Raw genomic sequence first — 14,540 nt, forward strand, 5'->3', positions numbered from 1 at the left:
CAAGGAACTCTTCAGCATCGTCAAAGAGCTCTCCAACCCCAGCGCCGGAACCAACGACATCACCCCCTCGCAAGAACTCTGCGACTCGCTCGCCTCGTTCTTCCACAGCATGATCGCCTACATACACAACAGCTTCGGCACACAGACCACGCACCCAACCACCAAACCAACGCCCCCCACCACCACCCTGCGCACCTGGACCCCAGTGAGCACCAAAGACACCATCCACACGATGAACACCATCCACTCCGGATCACCAACCGACCCATGCCCCCCACCACGTCTTCAACAAGGCGACTCCGTCATCGCACCCCGACTCCGGGACATCATCAACCGCTCCTTCAACACCGCCACCTTCCCGGAGAGCTGGAAGCATGCCGAACTCAGCGCCCTCCTGAAGAAGCCATCAGCAGACCCCACCGACCTCAAGAACTACCGCCCATCTCGCTCCTCCCGTTTCCTGCCAAAGTCATTGAGAAGGCCGTCAACAGACCGCTCGCCGCCTTCCTCGAGACGAACGGATCCCTCGACCACTCGCAGTCCGGCTTCCGAGCCAACCACAGCACCGAGACCGCCCTCATCGCAGCCACTGACGACATCCGAGCCCTGCTCGACAACGGGGAAACGGCGGCCCTCATCCTACTGGACCTCTCCGCAGCGTTCAACACTGTCTGCCACCGCACCCTAGTGCAGCGCCTCAGCAACATCGGAATCCAAGAGAAGGCTTTAGAATGGATCATCTCGTTCCTCGCAGGAAGAACCCAGAGAGTCTTCCTCCCCCCGTTCAGATCCGAGGCCACCAAAGTCATCTGCGGCGTGCCACAAGGATCATCACTCAGCCCCACACTCTTCAACGTCTACATGAGCCCCTCGCGGCCATCGCAATCCAACACAACCTCAACATCATCTCCTACGCCGACGACACCCAGCTGATCCTCTCCCTCACCAACGACCCAGCCACCGCCAGAACCAACCTACACGAAGGGATGAAAGACGTAGTCGAATGGATGATGAACAGCCGCTTGAAACTGAACTCAGACAAGACGGAAGTCCTCATCCTCGGATCTTCACCCTCTGCATGGGACGACTCATGGTGGCCCCCGGCCCTTGGCAGCGCACCCAAACCAACGGACCACGCACGCAACCTGGGATTCATCCTGGACTCCTCACTCTTGATGACCATACAAATCAACGCCGTCTCATCAACATGTTTCAACATCCTACGCATGCTCCGTAAAATCTTCCGCTGGATCCCCACCGAAACCAGGAAGACGGTCACCCAGGCCCTCGTCACCAGCAGACTCGACTACGGGAACACCCTCTACACCGGAACCACAGCCAAACTTCAGAAAAGACTCCAACGAATCCAGAACGCCTCCGCACGACTCATCCTGGACATCCCCCGTCACAGCCACATCTCCGGACACCTGAGAGACCTCCACTGGCTCCCCGTCAGCAAGAGAATCACGTTCAGACTCCTCACCCACGCACACAAGGCCCTCCACGACCTGGGCCCCAGGTACTTCAACAACCGCCTGACCATCTACACGCCCACCCGTCAGCTACGATCGACCAGCCACGCCCTCGCCGCCGTTCCAAGCATCCGAAAAGCCACCATGGGAAGAAGATCCTTCTCCTAACTGGCAGCCAAGACGTGGAACTCCCTCCCCATCCACCTTCGTCTGACCCAAGACCACCTCTCCTTCAGGAAGCAACTCAAGACCTAGCTGTTCGAGCAGTAGCAGACCTCCCCCCCGGCCCCCAAGCGCCTTGAGACCCTCCGGGTGAGTAGCGCGCTATACAAATTTCTTGATTGATTGATTGATTACTTGAAATAAGTCTAACCATTGTAAATGCTCGAGTTGCAACAGTGTTCTTTTTTCTCATAATGTCACCTCAATTTGGACCCAGCCACATGCAAATCAGTCTTGACCCTGCTCCTCATGGGGACAGTCCAGCCCGACCTGCCAAGTCAGGTACTCCCTGAACCAGAACACAAGCAACCTCAGACAGATTTTGGCCTCACTGAGGCTCTTCAGGCAGGTCTAGCATGGGTCCAGTTGTGCAGTTAGCAAGAGACCCACATCTGCGCATACCCTTGGGCACTTAGGTTACATCAACTCCATAAATTGTTATGGTAGGATGCTTGGAATATGTCTAATCACGGGCAATTGCTCAGGCAGCATTCCAACCCAATGTTATTTTGCCCACCATGCTACTTCAGATTAGACCCACCCATAGCAAAACAAAATTCGTCCCGCTCTAATAGGAACAGTCCAGCCCAATAACGAAAGACTGGGATGAAGCTTGAGTAATTAACCTTGGCTGAGATACATTTAAGCATCCCACCTCTATCTTTTCTTTGTATGCTTCAATGGAATGTACTAAGTGTGAAGGGTATGCCCAGATGTGGGTCACTTGCTCACTGTACCACGGATTGCATCTAACTGAAAAGAACCAATCAGGGCAAAATCAATCTTGGGTTGTTTATGTCCTGGGGTGGACTGTTCCTACTGGATCAGGGAGAAGACTGTTTTGCATATGACTAGGACCAAATTGAGTTGGCATGGTGAGTGAAATACCAATAGACTGGGAGATGGATTGGAGTAATTGCCAGCAGCTGAGATTATTTCATGCATTCCACCCACCCACCAATTATTTTGTAGGCTTCATAACAGATCTAGCACTGCATGGAAAAGGGCCAACATACAAAATTTGAGACCTACCGCCAAAGGCAAAGCCTTGAATCCAACACTCTCCTACAACTAAAACTGCCACGTTTAGACAAGACAAAGCTCTGCAGATTCTTTCTCAGTCCAAACCAGTAAGCTTTGGAAAGCCATCTTCAACCAGATAACAGACACAGAGAACCAGAGTACTATCTCGCTTTCAGGAAAGCTGCAAAAACATGGTTCTTTGAAATTTCACGCTCAAAGTAACCTCTAAACAACTCCAAGGAGACATTTATCAATAATGAAACCAATGAAAACCAAGAGACTACATCTTCCAGGCAAAAGTCAACAAATGTAACAAACAATAAAGCTGCATGAAGTGTGATCCATGTCTCTCCCTTTCACATATTCTTTAAAGATGAGCATTTGTTCCAGTTCTACTACGTCTAGTACATGACCAGGCCACATTTCAAGATCTGCTAGAGTTCACTCACCTATTTATACACAGATCATACTATAACCATACACTTCTGCAATCAACCATGCAGGTACACCAGTAATCATTATGGACAGTTTGAGCGCCATGATGCCACAATATTGGCGGTTGCACACAATTCAAATCTCAGATGACATATCATAACTCCCTCAAAATAAGAAGCGGCACAAAAAGAGTATAAAGACAGCTGAAAAGGGTTAACTCAAGAAACAAACCGAGTGGGTTCCTTTAAAGAGGGAAAAGACAGATTTCAATTTTGAAGAAATACAAGAGGAAGACAAGAGGTTATTGCCACAGAATCACTTTCACTGCAATATACCTTAGTTGTTATGGGTATGTATAAAGTGCACTATCACCCAGGAGGGTATCATGGCACTGTGCAGGTGGAATGTTAGCCTTGCCTGGGGTGGGGGTACAATTCAAAGAGTCAAAACTTCAGCTTCTTGTGGAACTCAAGACCGGAGGCAGAGGCTCTGATATGTAGTGCTCCTGTTTCAGTACATATCTAAACTGATTCATTGAAAATTACCTGAAAGGCTCACCTGTTTTTTAAATAAAAAATATAATGCACCTTGACATAGTCATTCAAGCCTTAGATCTGAGGTTATGATACAAAGTAGTAGACTACTTTAGGCTAGTTGGCCCGGCTTACTTTGCAGTACAGCTAGCAGGACTCAGGTAAGGCTCATAAATTATCTCAAGAAATACCAGAAAACGAATTCTGCAGATACTCACTTTTCCAGCACTGCTGGAGTAAAGAGAATATGCAGAGGCCACTGCACTTTATAGGTGAGTCCGAGAGCTGCCCATCCAGAGGAGGGAGGTTCACGGGGTGAAGGCTCTCTTGAAGGACCTTCCCGTGCTTGAGATGCATCTGTCGAACAACAAAACGACAAAAATTATATTTTAAAGAACTTTGTTTCATTGTAAAAATGCAACATGCCAATATGCACAGACTGTGCTTGTTGCATAAAACACATGGTATTCATAGAGCCAGTGCAATCGGCTTTGCACCTAATTGTAAATGTAAATGTAAATGTAATTTATATTTATATAGCGCATTATCACCAACGGTCTCTAAGCGCTTGCTTTGGGAACCTGTCCTGGTTTTTCCCTGTGAGATAACCCGTACTGGGCACCCCCAAGGTGAAAGCCAGGCATCCCGCCACGGGGGGGGCCATAGTGGAGATTAAGCAAGCTATTGCCCGGAGTTGCAGAGTGTGAACCCGTGATTCGAGCAGGCACCGAAGCGAGAATTATCGAGTCCGTGGACATTTTTGGGCTCAAGACCCTGCCGCGTCGGGAATTGAACCCTGGTCCCGGGTCTGACCTCTGCTTCATGGTCTGCCTCCTCTAACCATTGAGCCACACTTCCCAGTTCATAGCACAAATGTGCTCTGTGATCCGTATTTGCAAAAACAAATCACAATGCACACAACGATTCCCAGCAAGTCGCAAGGAAAATGAGTGACCAAGGAACGTTTCTCCTCAATTTCAGCTGGCAATGGTATGCACAAATGCTTTGCAACTGTTTTTGTGGTCACAAAGCATTTAATGTAAGGCTGCAGACATCTAGAAGGGCAGACAAAGCTTAACATTCAGGGTGGCCCCCATCTATTTAGAGGGCAATGATGACAAACCCATCATATTGTGAATGTGAATGCTGGGATCGAGCCTTCTATCCCATGCTAGCCTCAATCCCAGCATTCCCAACTGTCCACAGTAAGTCACACGCCGATGTCCACTCCATTAATATTAATGAAGCAACCGATTTGGCCCTCACTGTGACTGCACAGTGAAGGATCTGACAATCTCTCATACCTCTAAGCGTGAATCTACTCAATTCAATGAAAAGAACTGTGTTTTGACCCGACTGTTCTTCCACAGGAAACAACATGTATTAGCATTCTGACTGCAGCCTTCAGAAATATTACATAGGATTATCTTCCTTTGTTAGGAATAACTGGTCAAAGACCTTTACAATTCCTGGCCTAGTAGGAAGACATGGTGGTCCATTGTCCACTCATTGACTAAATAGCACTTGAAAAGTCACAAAGTTTTCTTTTGCAATTAGAGAAAATAATGCAAGTACAATTTGCTGTGCCAATGGCTGAAATACTGACAACATCTGGTGAATAAATATATGCAGCAAGAAAGCTCAATAAAGTTAAAAAGAGAAAGAAAAGAGATGGAATCAGGGTTGAGCACGGTAATCATACCTTTGGAGTCTTTTCCATGGTAATCAATTGTCATTTTCAAGAGAGGAAGAAGATTATCATCATCCAGTAAGACTTTATGTGCAGCCAAATGGAAAGCCACATTAACATCTAAAACAAAAATACACAGGATTATTCAGGCAACTTTAATGAGATGTAGTTTCACTGTATGAATATAGTTTAAGCTTGCTCTAGATTTGGGCCCTCATTTACTAAACATTTCCGCACGTACTAACAAAAGGCAAAAGATAGTGTCAATTTACTTACCAATTTAAAGGCCTGAATGTGCAATGCTAAATAGTGTTGTACTGCTCCTGCACAAACTTCAGTAAATGAGGACCTTAGAGTCTTACAATATTGCATCAGTCCACTGCACCAGTGCTAGGTGGATACACAAGTTTGAATGCACAGAGATGGCTTCAACAAAAAAGTACCTGTGATCACAGATACTGTCCCATGTCCCAGACAGAATAAACAAGTTCCAACAGCCAATGTCATCAAAGAACTGAAGATGAAAATACCGTGCCCATAATGTCAGTTGGCAATATCATGGCTGATGTGAGATCACTGTCTCATACCAGCCCTGCTGGAGGGGACGCCAAAGAGAATGATTGACCCCCCTCCCCCAAAACATCTAACCAATAAGAATGTTTGACCCTACAACAAATCTAACATCAACAGAAGAGTACTATCATGTTTGTGTGGCATAGACTTCCAGTGATTACCACATATGGTATTTTGGCAATGGGCATACATCTTGGTATCTGCTCTCTTCTGCCCCTTCCTGGCATGTTTTGGAATCCCTTGACAAGTGGGACAGGCAGGTCTGATGCTGAATCATTCTACTTGCACATGGCAATGTGGTCAAATCCCTTTTCAGTAAATACAATTATTTCATATGATTGACTTTAAAACACTCTTAAGTCTGTCTTCTTCAATGCTACAAGCCTTAAGATATGGGAATGCGCCATGACAATTGAAGTAGGATGCTTGGACTTAATAAGGAATCAATCTTCAAACAGACACATTTCCTGGTCAATGGAAGATCACTTCTCATCCATCAAGTTTCAACTATGATGGATACCCTTGCATTCACAAGGAAAAACCTCTCAATTTCCATGCTCAATAACAGAATAACCCAAACAGTATCTTGAATGGCTTACCCAAGTACCTGTGACAAAAAGGCACCAATTGATTTGGTTTGATGGCTACAGATTTTGGAATCTCTAACCAAGATGTGTGCACTTTTGTGAAGTGTTTGTTAAATGTATAAGTCCCACTGTTGTAGAAATTCACTGGAGGAGGGCAAAGCATATAGAAGTTTGCATTTGCAGGTTGAACAGGTGAATGCCATATACTGGCTACATCAGTCAGGAGTAAACATCGGTCTCAAATGTATCACTGTAGTATAAACTAGAGAAAGAGTAAATGCAAATGACCTGCTAATTACAAAATATCTAGTTTGTTGGTTTTGTGAAGTTGAAAACTCTTCCTGATAAAGATAATTAAACTGACTCTGTTTTCTCGAAGGGTGCCACTGATTCTGCCATTTGCAGCAGTAATGATAAGTGGAAATGAGATGTGTAGAAGCAACACAAATCTGACAGAACTTCCAATTATATAGATCTTAAACTAATAGTAACATGCGTAAATCCAGGGACTCTTTTTTACACAGAGGTGCAGTAGAAGATAGTTGCACATTGGAAAGACCAGTTAGAACCAGTGTATACAGGGAAAAAGGAATGCAGAAACAACAGAAAAGGTGTTATAGTTACCAGCAATTATAGGGAATTTGTCTTCATGGGGAGTTTGTAGGCCACCAACAATATATACAGCCACGGCCGGCAGTGGGAGTACCTGTAGGGCGGTGACGTGGGGAGGGGGGAGGGGCAGGGTGGGGGTAGTAATGTATGGATTACGGAGTTTTACAGGCAAGTTAACATTTAAATAAATACAACGAATTTCGTTGTGCGCACTGTATCGCATTTGGGGATGCAGTGCACTCAACGAAATTTGTTTTGTTTATTTAAATGTTTACTTACCTGTTAAGGTCCGTAATCGATACATTACTACCCCCCCACCCTGCCCCTCTCCACGTCACCACCCTGCCGGTACTTCCACTGCCGGCCGCGGCTGAATATATATATATTTTTTTTACAGCAATCAGTCCTACGTTCACATGTGGAAAATAAAAAACAAATAAAGTAACGTTTCATACATCATGTGACGAATGCCCTTCTCTTCCTCTCCCTTGCCCCAGCTTTATTTAATCTTTTGGTTCAATTGTAGTAATGAGTCACACATGAGGCTTCAATACCTGCAGGCGAAGGCAACGCTTTGGAATAAACAAACGTGACCCAAGTGTGAATCTGCATATTAACCCCTTCCATGCTGGTGACGAACCCCAGCCGTCATGCACTACGGTGCTCGTGTGCTGATGACGGCTGGGGTTCGTCATGGCCCGCCCCTGTTCGTTTGTTTACCGCACGGGGCGGAAACCGGCCAGCAGGGAAGGGGTTAACAAGGCTATATAACCCTACTGCTCCTAATAAGTGCATCAAACAACAGCTCTCATGAGTATCTTGGAGAGCAAAGATATAAGGGGAGCATACATCCTCCTGTCCAGTCCTTCCAGAAGGGATGTTAAGGGACTATCCTCTTATCAATTTGCCACGTGTCTTCGTGCTCTGAGAGCTCCAAGTGCTCAGAGTTCAGTTTACTTTTGCATCAAGTAAAAAAAAGTCCAAGAAAAAAAACAAAGATGAAAAGTTGCTTTCTAGAACTCAGTTTTGAAGGGGCGGAGCTTGACTGGTGTTCAAGATGGCCATCTAGGCTTAATGCTCCGCTGACCCGGGTCCAAATAATGGCTATTCCTGTGGTGGGAAACAATAGAGATGCTGAGAAGCAGAAGCCAGTGTTCCCTCTACACCTAGCCGTGCAACATCGCCTGGTTCTGCTCTGGATGCCACGGAATAGTAGAGATGCGACCGTTGCAGTTAGCTGGCAAGATGCCGACCGTCAGTCAATGCCTGTAGGAAGTAACATGGAGAGAAGAGGGCCAGCCACTGAAGCCTGCTCAAGGGGGCACTCAGAGTGCATTCCGTGTAGGCCCCAGGCTGCAGGCCCGACCGCATAAGACTGGGTCCAAACTGGGGGTGCAAAGTGCGCTAAAGAAAGATGAAAAATTCAACCCCGATCTGTGACTGGGGTAGAGTGTCTGAAAAGTTTCAGTATTTCGTCCATCATCTCCTTGTGTTTGCTTTGTTTGCCCTAAGTAGGCAGGTTATGCCCAGACGTGGGAGCCTTACTCACTTTGCCACTGGATTCAAGCTTGCCTAGCTGAGTAGGGGTGTTACTCCGAAACCGGTCCCAGGATGCTTGTTTCTGGTGCAGGCAGGACCTGGCCTGGCAGTTCGGGCTGGACTGTTCCCATGAGGCACAGGGTCAAGACTGATTTGTATATGGGTGGGTCAAAACTGGGGTGGTGAAGTGAGCTAAAGACCGATGATGGATTCAACCCAAATCTGTGACTGGGGGTGAGTGTCTGAAAAGTTTCATCACTCTGTCCATCATCTCATTGTGTTTGCGTTGACCATCAGTCAATACCTGAAGGAAGTAATGTGGAGAGTGAACGGCCAGCCACTGAAGCATGCTCAAGGGGGGGCGCTCTGAGTGCGTTCCACGTAGGTGTGACACACCACCAAGCTCCAGGCCTGAACGCTGTACTACCTGTGCGCTGGGCGTAGCTCGGGCCAAGCGCATTGGCAGCTGGAGTCGGACAGCACCCCTGCAGCGAGAGTAAGAAGAGGCCTACACCACATACGATAGACAGTGAGGGACACACACAGATTTCCACCTCAGTGTGCCCATTAGCTACGTGGCGGGAAGCACCTGGTACCAGAATCGCAGCATAAAGGCGCACTTATACAGAGGAAGGGACCACAAATTGGTCTGGGGAAGAGAGAGGTAGGCAGCTTCTGCTGTCCACAGTGAGTGGGACCACCCCAAATACTGAGGGGAGCGGCCTCTGGACTGCTTGCACACCACTGGAGGGGTGAGGCAGGGCCATACATAAATATTTTTGGCCACACTAAAACTACAGGTCTGAAACTACCCGGAGCACCTCCCAGGTGCTCATTAGTTTCACCACTCTGCCAATACCCTAACCAACCATGGGCAAATCAGCGGACCCAAAGCAGTCCCAGGTCTTGTTTGAATACCCCAGATAAGCAAGCGAGCAAATATTACAAAACGCTGGGTCCACAGGGGGCAGGGGAAACCCAGGACAGTAATGATGATGTCAATATGAAATCTCTTCTTAGAAATTTGCAATCAAGCCTCCCCTCCATTGATAAGAAAATTGACACCCTAAATCTCTGCATAAACAAGCTGGCAACCAGGCTAGACAAACATGACAACCGCCTGACTGAGGCTGAAGATATACTCTGTGGAAGATAACGCCCATAAAGACCAAGATAAACTCCTCAAAAATGGACAAAGTGCTTTCCCTCATCAAGGCTAAAAAATAATACTTAGTAGCCAGGTCTTGCTGCAACCACGTCTGCATACTTGGTGTGGCGGAATCAAGGGACATAGAAAAAATGTAGTCATTTGTAGAGGATATGTTGACAACACTCTTCGGGCTGGATGTTTCTCATAGCTATCTGTGGTGGAACTAGTGCACTGCTCATTGCCGGCTCGGCCCATTATTGTCCATCTCCTGAACTTTCAGAATAGAGATCTAATTCTGAAGATAGTGCGGGACTTGCCAGGCCTGCAATATTAGGAGACCGCCGTCTCATTCTATCCGGACTTCATACTCACAGTACAGGAGGCTTGCAGAACCTACACCTAGCCTAAAGAGCAACTCCAACAGCTGGGGATCACCTACACCATCCAGTAACCAATGAGACTCTACCCAGCGAGATACAAGGAAAAGACGCAAATTTTTAGGGATCCACTACAAGCTGCTCAGTTACCCAGAACCTGCAAAGACCAGCGAAGGCAAAAGACCAGCGAAGGCAAGAGACCTGAGTGAGAAGCTGCTTGCCTCATGCTTTATCTTAAGACAAATGTCCCCCTCGTGATCCGTCTGGTTGACCTGGCATGTCCCAATATTATACAGTCCGAATCTCAGTTTATGAACATGCTGTTCCACTATTGATTCGCACCTGACACATTCCACCTCCATAATACATACCACGTCAAAAGTCCATGGTCCTCTGACATTGAGCTGATCCAGGCTGACCTAAATGATCGCTCCCTTTCCCTTGGCTGCTAAATTCTGGGACATTCTTTTGTTGGGAGTACTTTGGGGGAACCATTTGGCTGGAAGGAAAGGGTATATGTATGAGGAGAGTGAATAATGTTAGCCGACAAAGTTTGGAGGCTGGTGTGGGAGGGATGGGCTTGGTAACAAGTTGCAAATTACCCTGCGGCTCTCTCAGCTGGAGTCCTCAACACAGTACTGATTAGTTAAAGACAAGCTTAAGGCAGGATTGTTCACTTTCCCAGCACTGCGTCCCTTCAGCAAACACTTAATGCAAACTATGGATGCCAGGCAATAATAAGACAGGGCGTGGCGCCTGTCCCCTGGACACTACTGATCATGATTTAGACTGGTAATAGGTGACGAAATAAAAAGTGATTGCAACTATCAGGGAATGGTAGCAGTTGTCACCACACTCTGGGAAGCATTTAAGGTGGTGAAAAGAGGACACTGTATAGCTAAACAACAAGTGGTACTTAAGTCACTGTGTCGGCAACTAGAGAAGCTGCAGTAGAAATGAAACTGGAGGCGAAACTGGGCTGCAGAGCCCCAGAATCACGACGGACAAGTTTGAGGGATAAATTTGCAGAATATAAAGAAACCAGTGACAGAGAAGGAAAATATATGGGGAAGTATAGCAGGACACATACATATGGAGAAGGGGAAAAGCCGTAAAAAAAAATGTCCGCTAGCATAGGAAAGTCACTGACAGCGAATAATATCATTACTATCAACAACCTTGATGGACTGCCTTAATTGCGCCCAGAGGGAATTACTAACACACCCTCTGACAACAGGAGAGACAAAAGAAGTAATCTGCGGCCTCCCGAACAAGAATGCACGAGGGATGGAAGGCTCATGTGCTGAACTATACAACACCTATGCCAATATGTTGGCCACACCACCTTCTGGTGATATTCAAAGAGGCACTAGATAAAGGTGTGTTACCATGGGAACCATTACTGATAGAGCTCTTAAAACTTAATAAACATCACACCAGTTGGGAGTCATACAGTTGCCTCTCTATTAATTGCAACATCAAAATATTTGCAAAAATCATCTCTAATAGGGTGCACACACTGGTGTTACCGGACTAAGTGAGGTTTATACCAGAGAATTCGACCACACATAATTTATGCACCCTATATGCCTTACTTCACCAATATCAACCAGAGTTAGAATCAATGGCGGTCTTCCTGAACGCCACCAAGGGGTTTGAGTCAAGATAGCTATACAATGTCCTAGCCTCCATGGGAATGTTAGGGCCTTTTTGGAAACTCATTAACACTCTATATGAATGGGCCGTAGCAAGTTTATACCTAAACGGATGACTATCCGGCCCCATTCAGCGTGGCACACAACAGCAGTGCCTGCTTTCACCTTTGCTGTTCGCCTTAGCTCTTTTGTTTTTTTGCTTTTTAACTGAAGGAACGTGGCTCGCTTAAGTGCGCAATCTCAAAAGTCAATTGTACACAGAGATACAATGAGGTCTACATACGATATCCAAATGGAATTCTCATTTACATTTATTGAAGCAAAATAAAAATATTGCATGGGAAAACAAACAAAAGGAAAATTATATACGGCTTCCAAACTCGGGCATATAGTTGTGACAAAAAAAAAAAACACAATGGTTACGGCACAAACTGGGATTGCAACGCTCATATGTATTAATGAACAATATGAGTCAAGGTACCACAGTCGAATACGTTTCGATCCCTTAGCTATATATAGGGATCATTAACATCAGGGCATAAAGGGTTATGCCTGAGACAGCAAAAGGGCCACAACATGTGAACACAATGCCTGCAAAGAAGGGACCAAGGGATGGTCCTTCGAAGGTGAAAAATTGTCGCAGAATTCCAAATGGAGGGCACAGTGGTTGCCCAGGTAAGATGAGCACGGGTCTGTGTCAGGAGAACGTGGCTCTAATCATCATGAACGAAGTGTGTCAGTTATACTTAAATGCAGGACAAAAGGATGTTGGATCACTAAAGGACACAATGGCCACTCGGAAACGAACCGCGTCAATGAGTCATGGTCCTAAGGCTCAAGTGGGTCCTTGACAACAGAATAGTGCGTCTGCTGAGACCATAAATTATTTCAAGCTTACAAGCACACGTTTTCCTTTAACTAAGACCTTGCAGGTGGCAAGTGGAGTGGTGTGGCTTACTGGTTAGAGGCGGCAGACCCGTAAGCAGAGAACGGCCCGGGACCAGGGTTCAATTCCCGACGCGGCAGGGTCGTGGACCAGGGTCAAACGGACTCGATAATTCTCGCCTCGGTGCCTACTCTAACCAGGGATCACACTCGGCAACTCTGGGCATTAGCTTGCCTCATCTCTACAACGGCCCCCCACAGACGCCGGGGATGCCTGGTTTCACCTTGGAGATACCCAGAAAGGGACCATCTCACAGGGAAGACCAGGACGGGTTCCCCAGCGGTCTTCAGCGCCAGGATACTCCTTGGAGTCACAGTGCGCTTTACAAGTACACCCACATTTACATTTACATTTACATTCTAGTGAGCTTTTCGCCTTTCCTTGCATCAGCATGAGATGTGGGCCTGCACTGCTCTTTAACCACATACTTTTATAGCACTTTCTACTGTTGTCTGCTGTAGCACAATTCCTTCACATTTCCTTTCTTCTCCAACAGAAGCTGCTGGGTAACCTTCTGCTGTGTTGTATGGCTTTCTGATTCGGCTAGTTCGGCACAATATTCTGATCCCATCCATCACCTTCCTTGTATTGCATTTTGTCGTGCTGTCAGGATTAGATATGTTTTGTTCTTTTGCTTGTTTGATCTGTGCATTCCTTCAGTGATAGGAAACACCAGCTCTTCTGGCATCCTGGAGTTCCTTGCCTGTATCCTGGTCATTGTGGGTCCACCAGGAGTTTCGCAAGAAAAGCTTAATACTAATTTATAGGTATAGATACTTCCCTGTATTTACTCACCCATTTGTCGACTGTATGCTTCCTTCTAAGTTAGATTCACATCACTGGCAAGCCTGATAACCTCCTTGCTGATCGAAGAAGCATACAATTGGTACCTGTGGGTCTCTCATTCTCTCTGACTGATGTGTGTGCATCCTGCCCATCACCACGGAGGGAGTAGCAGGAGTGGGAATCTTGACAACATAGCTGTTCACTCAGGTTTGACAGCAGGAGTTCATACTTTAGTCTTATATAAGAAACCTTACCACCTCCACTGTGCACTTATTGCAGCAATCTAAATATGTAGCAGAATAGGGAAGTACGCACAACTTTAAATCCATCACGGGTGTAACAGCAGCAAAAGGATGGAGAGTGCCATCTCAGCAGCGCTCCGCTCGGTCCTGCATTCCAAGGAAGGCTACTCCCGAGTATGTCTTTTCACTAGAGCATTCGGACTTCCCTAGTGTGTACATCAATCACACTGCGCAATGGGAGGGGCCTTGTTGGTTCCTTCCCTCTGGCTCTGATGCACTCATTGCCTGCTTCACAGTCAGGCCTTCTGCTAGTTTCGGCAACCTCTCTCCGACAAAAGCCTCGTCTCATGACCAATGGCAGTGTCTGAGAAGAGGGCATCTAACAACCACACAGCACTTTCAAGTTAAAGCACGACCAGGCCACGGTCCTGTCCACCTCTGGTACCATTTCCTACTTCTACTCTCACTTCACCATGGACGTTTCACAGTGTTTCACTTCAGAAGTGACCCACTTCTATGCTATTCACTCTAACATGGATAGTGAAACCAACACTAACATCTGTGACCTAGTAGCAATGCGGCTCAGAGTCTCTGACTGGAGTACAGCCTGCGATCTCGATAACATCGAGGTCTCCCAATACTTCTTGATGAGAAGAGTCCAATTCTTAGATTTGACAATCGGCTGATCATCTGCCTGC

At 46.6% G+C, this 14,540-nt stretch overlaps 1 protein-coding gene across 2 annotated transcripts in view; it reads right to left on the reverse strand.

The window, feature by feature from the left end:
* TUBGCP4 (tubulin gamma complex component 4) overlaps positions 1–14,540 on the reverse strand; it is a 378,854-nt gene that overhangs the window by 120,829 nt on the left and 243,485 nt on the right. For both annotated transcript variants that reach the window (XM_086958209.1, XM_086958210.1), the window contains exons 12-13: positions 5,388–5,495; positions 3,904–4,042 (exon numbers count right to left, since the gene is read on the reverse strand). In XM_086958209.1, coding sequence (XP_086814335.1) covers positions 3,904–4,042; positions 5,388–5,495 — 247 coding nt within the window. The remainder of the gene's footprint in view (positions 1–3,903; positions 4,043–5,387; positions 5,496–14,540) is intronic.

The sequence above is a fragment of the Lissotriton vulgaris genome, chromosome 2_1 (genome assembly GCF_964263255.1).
Source record: "Lissotriton vulgaris chromosome 2_1, aLisVul1.2, whole genome shotgun sequence".
Taxonomy (NCBI): Eukaryota; Metazoa; Chordata; class Amphibia; order Caudata; family Salamandridae; genus Lissotriton; species Lissotriton vulgaris.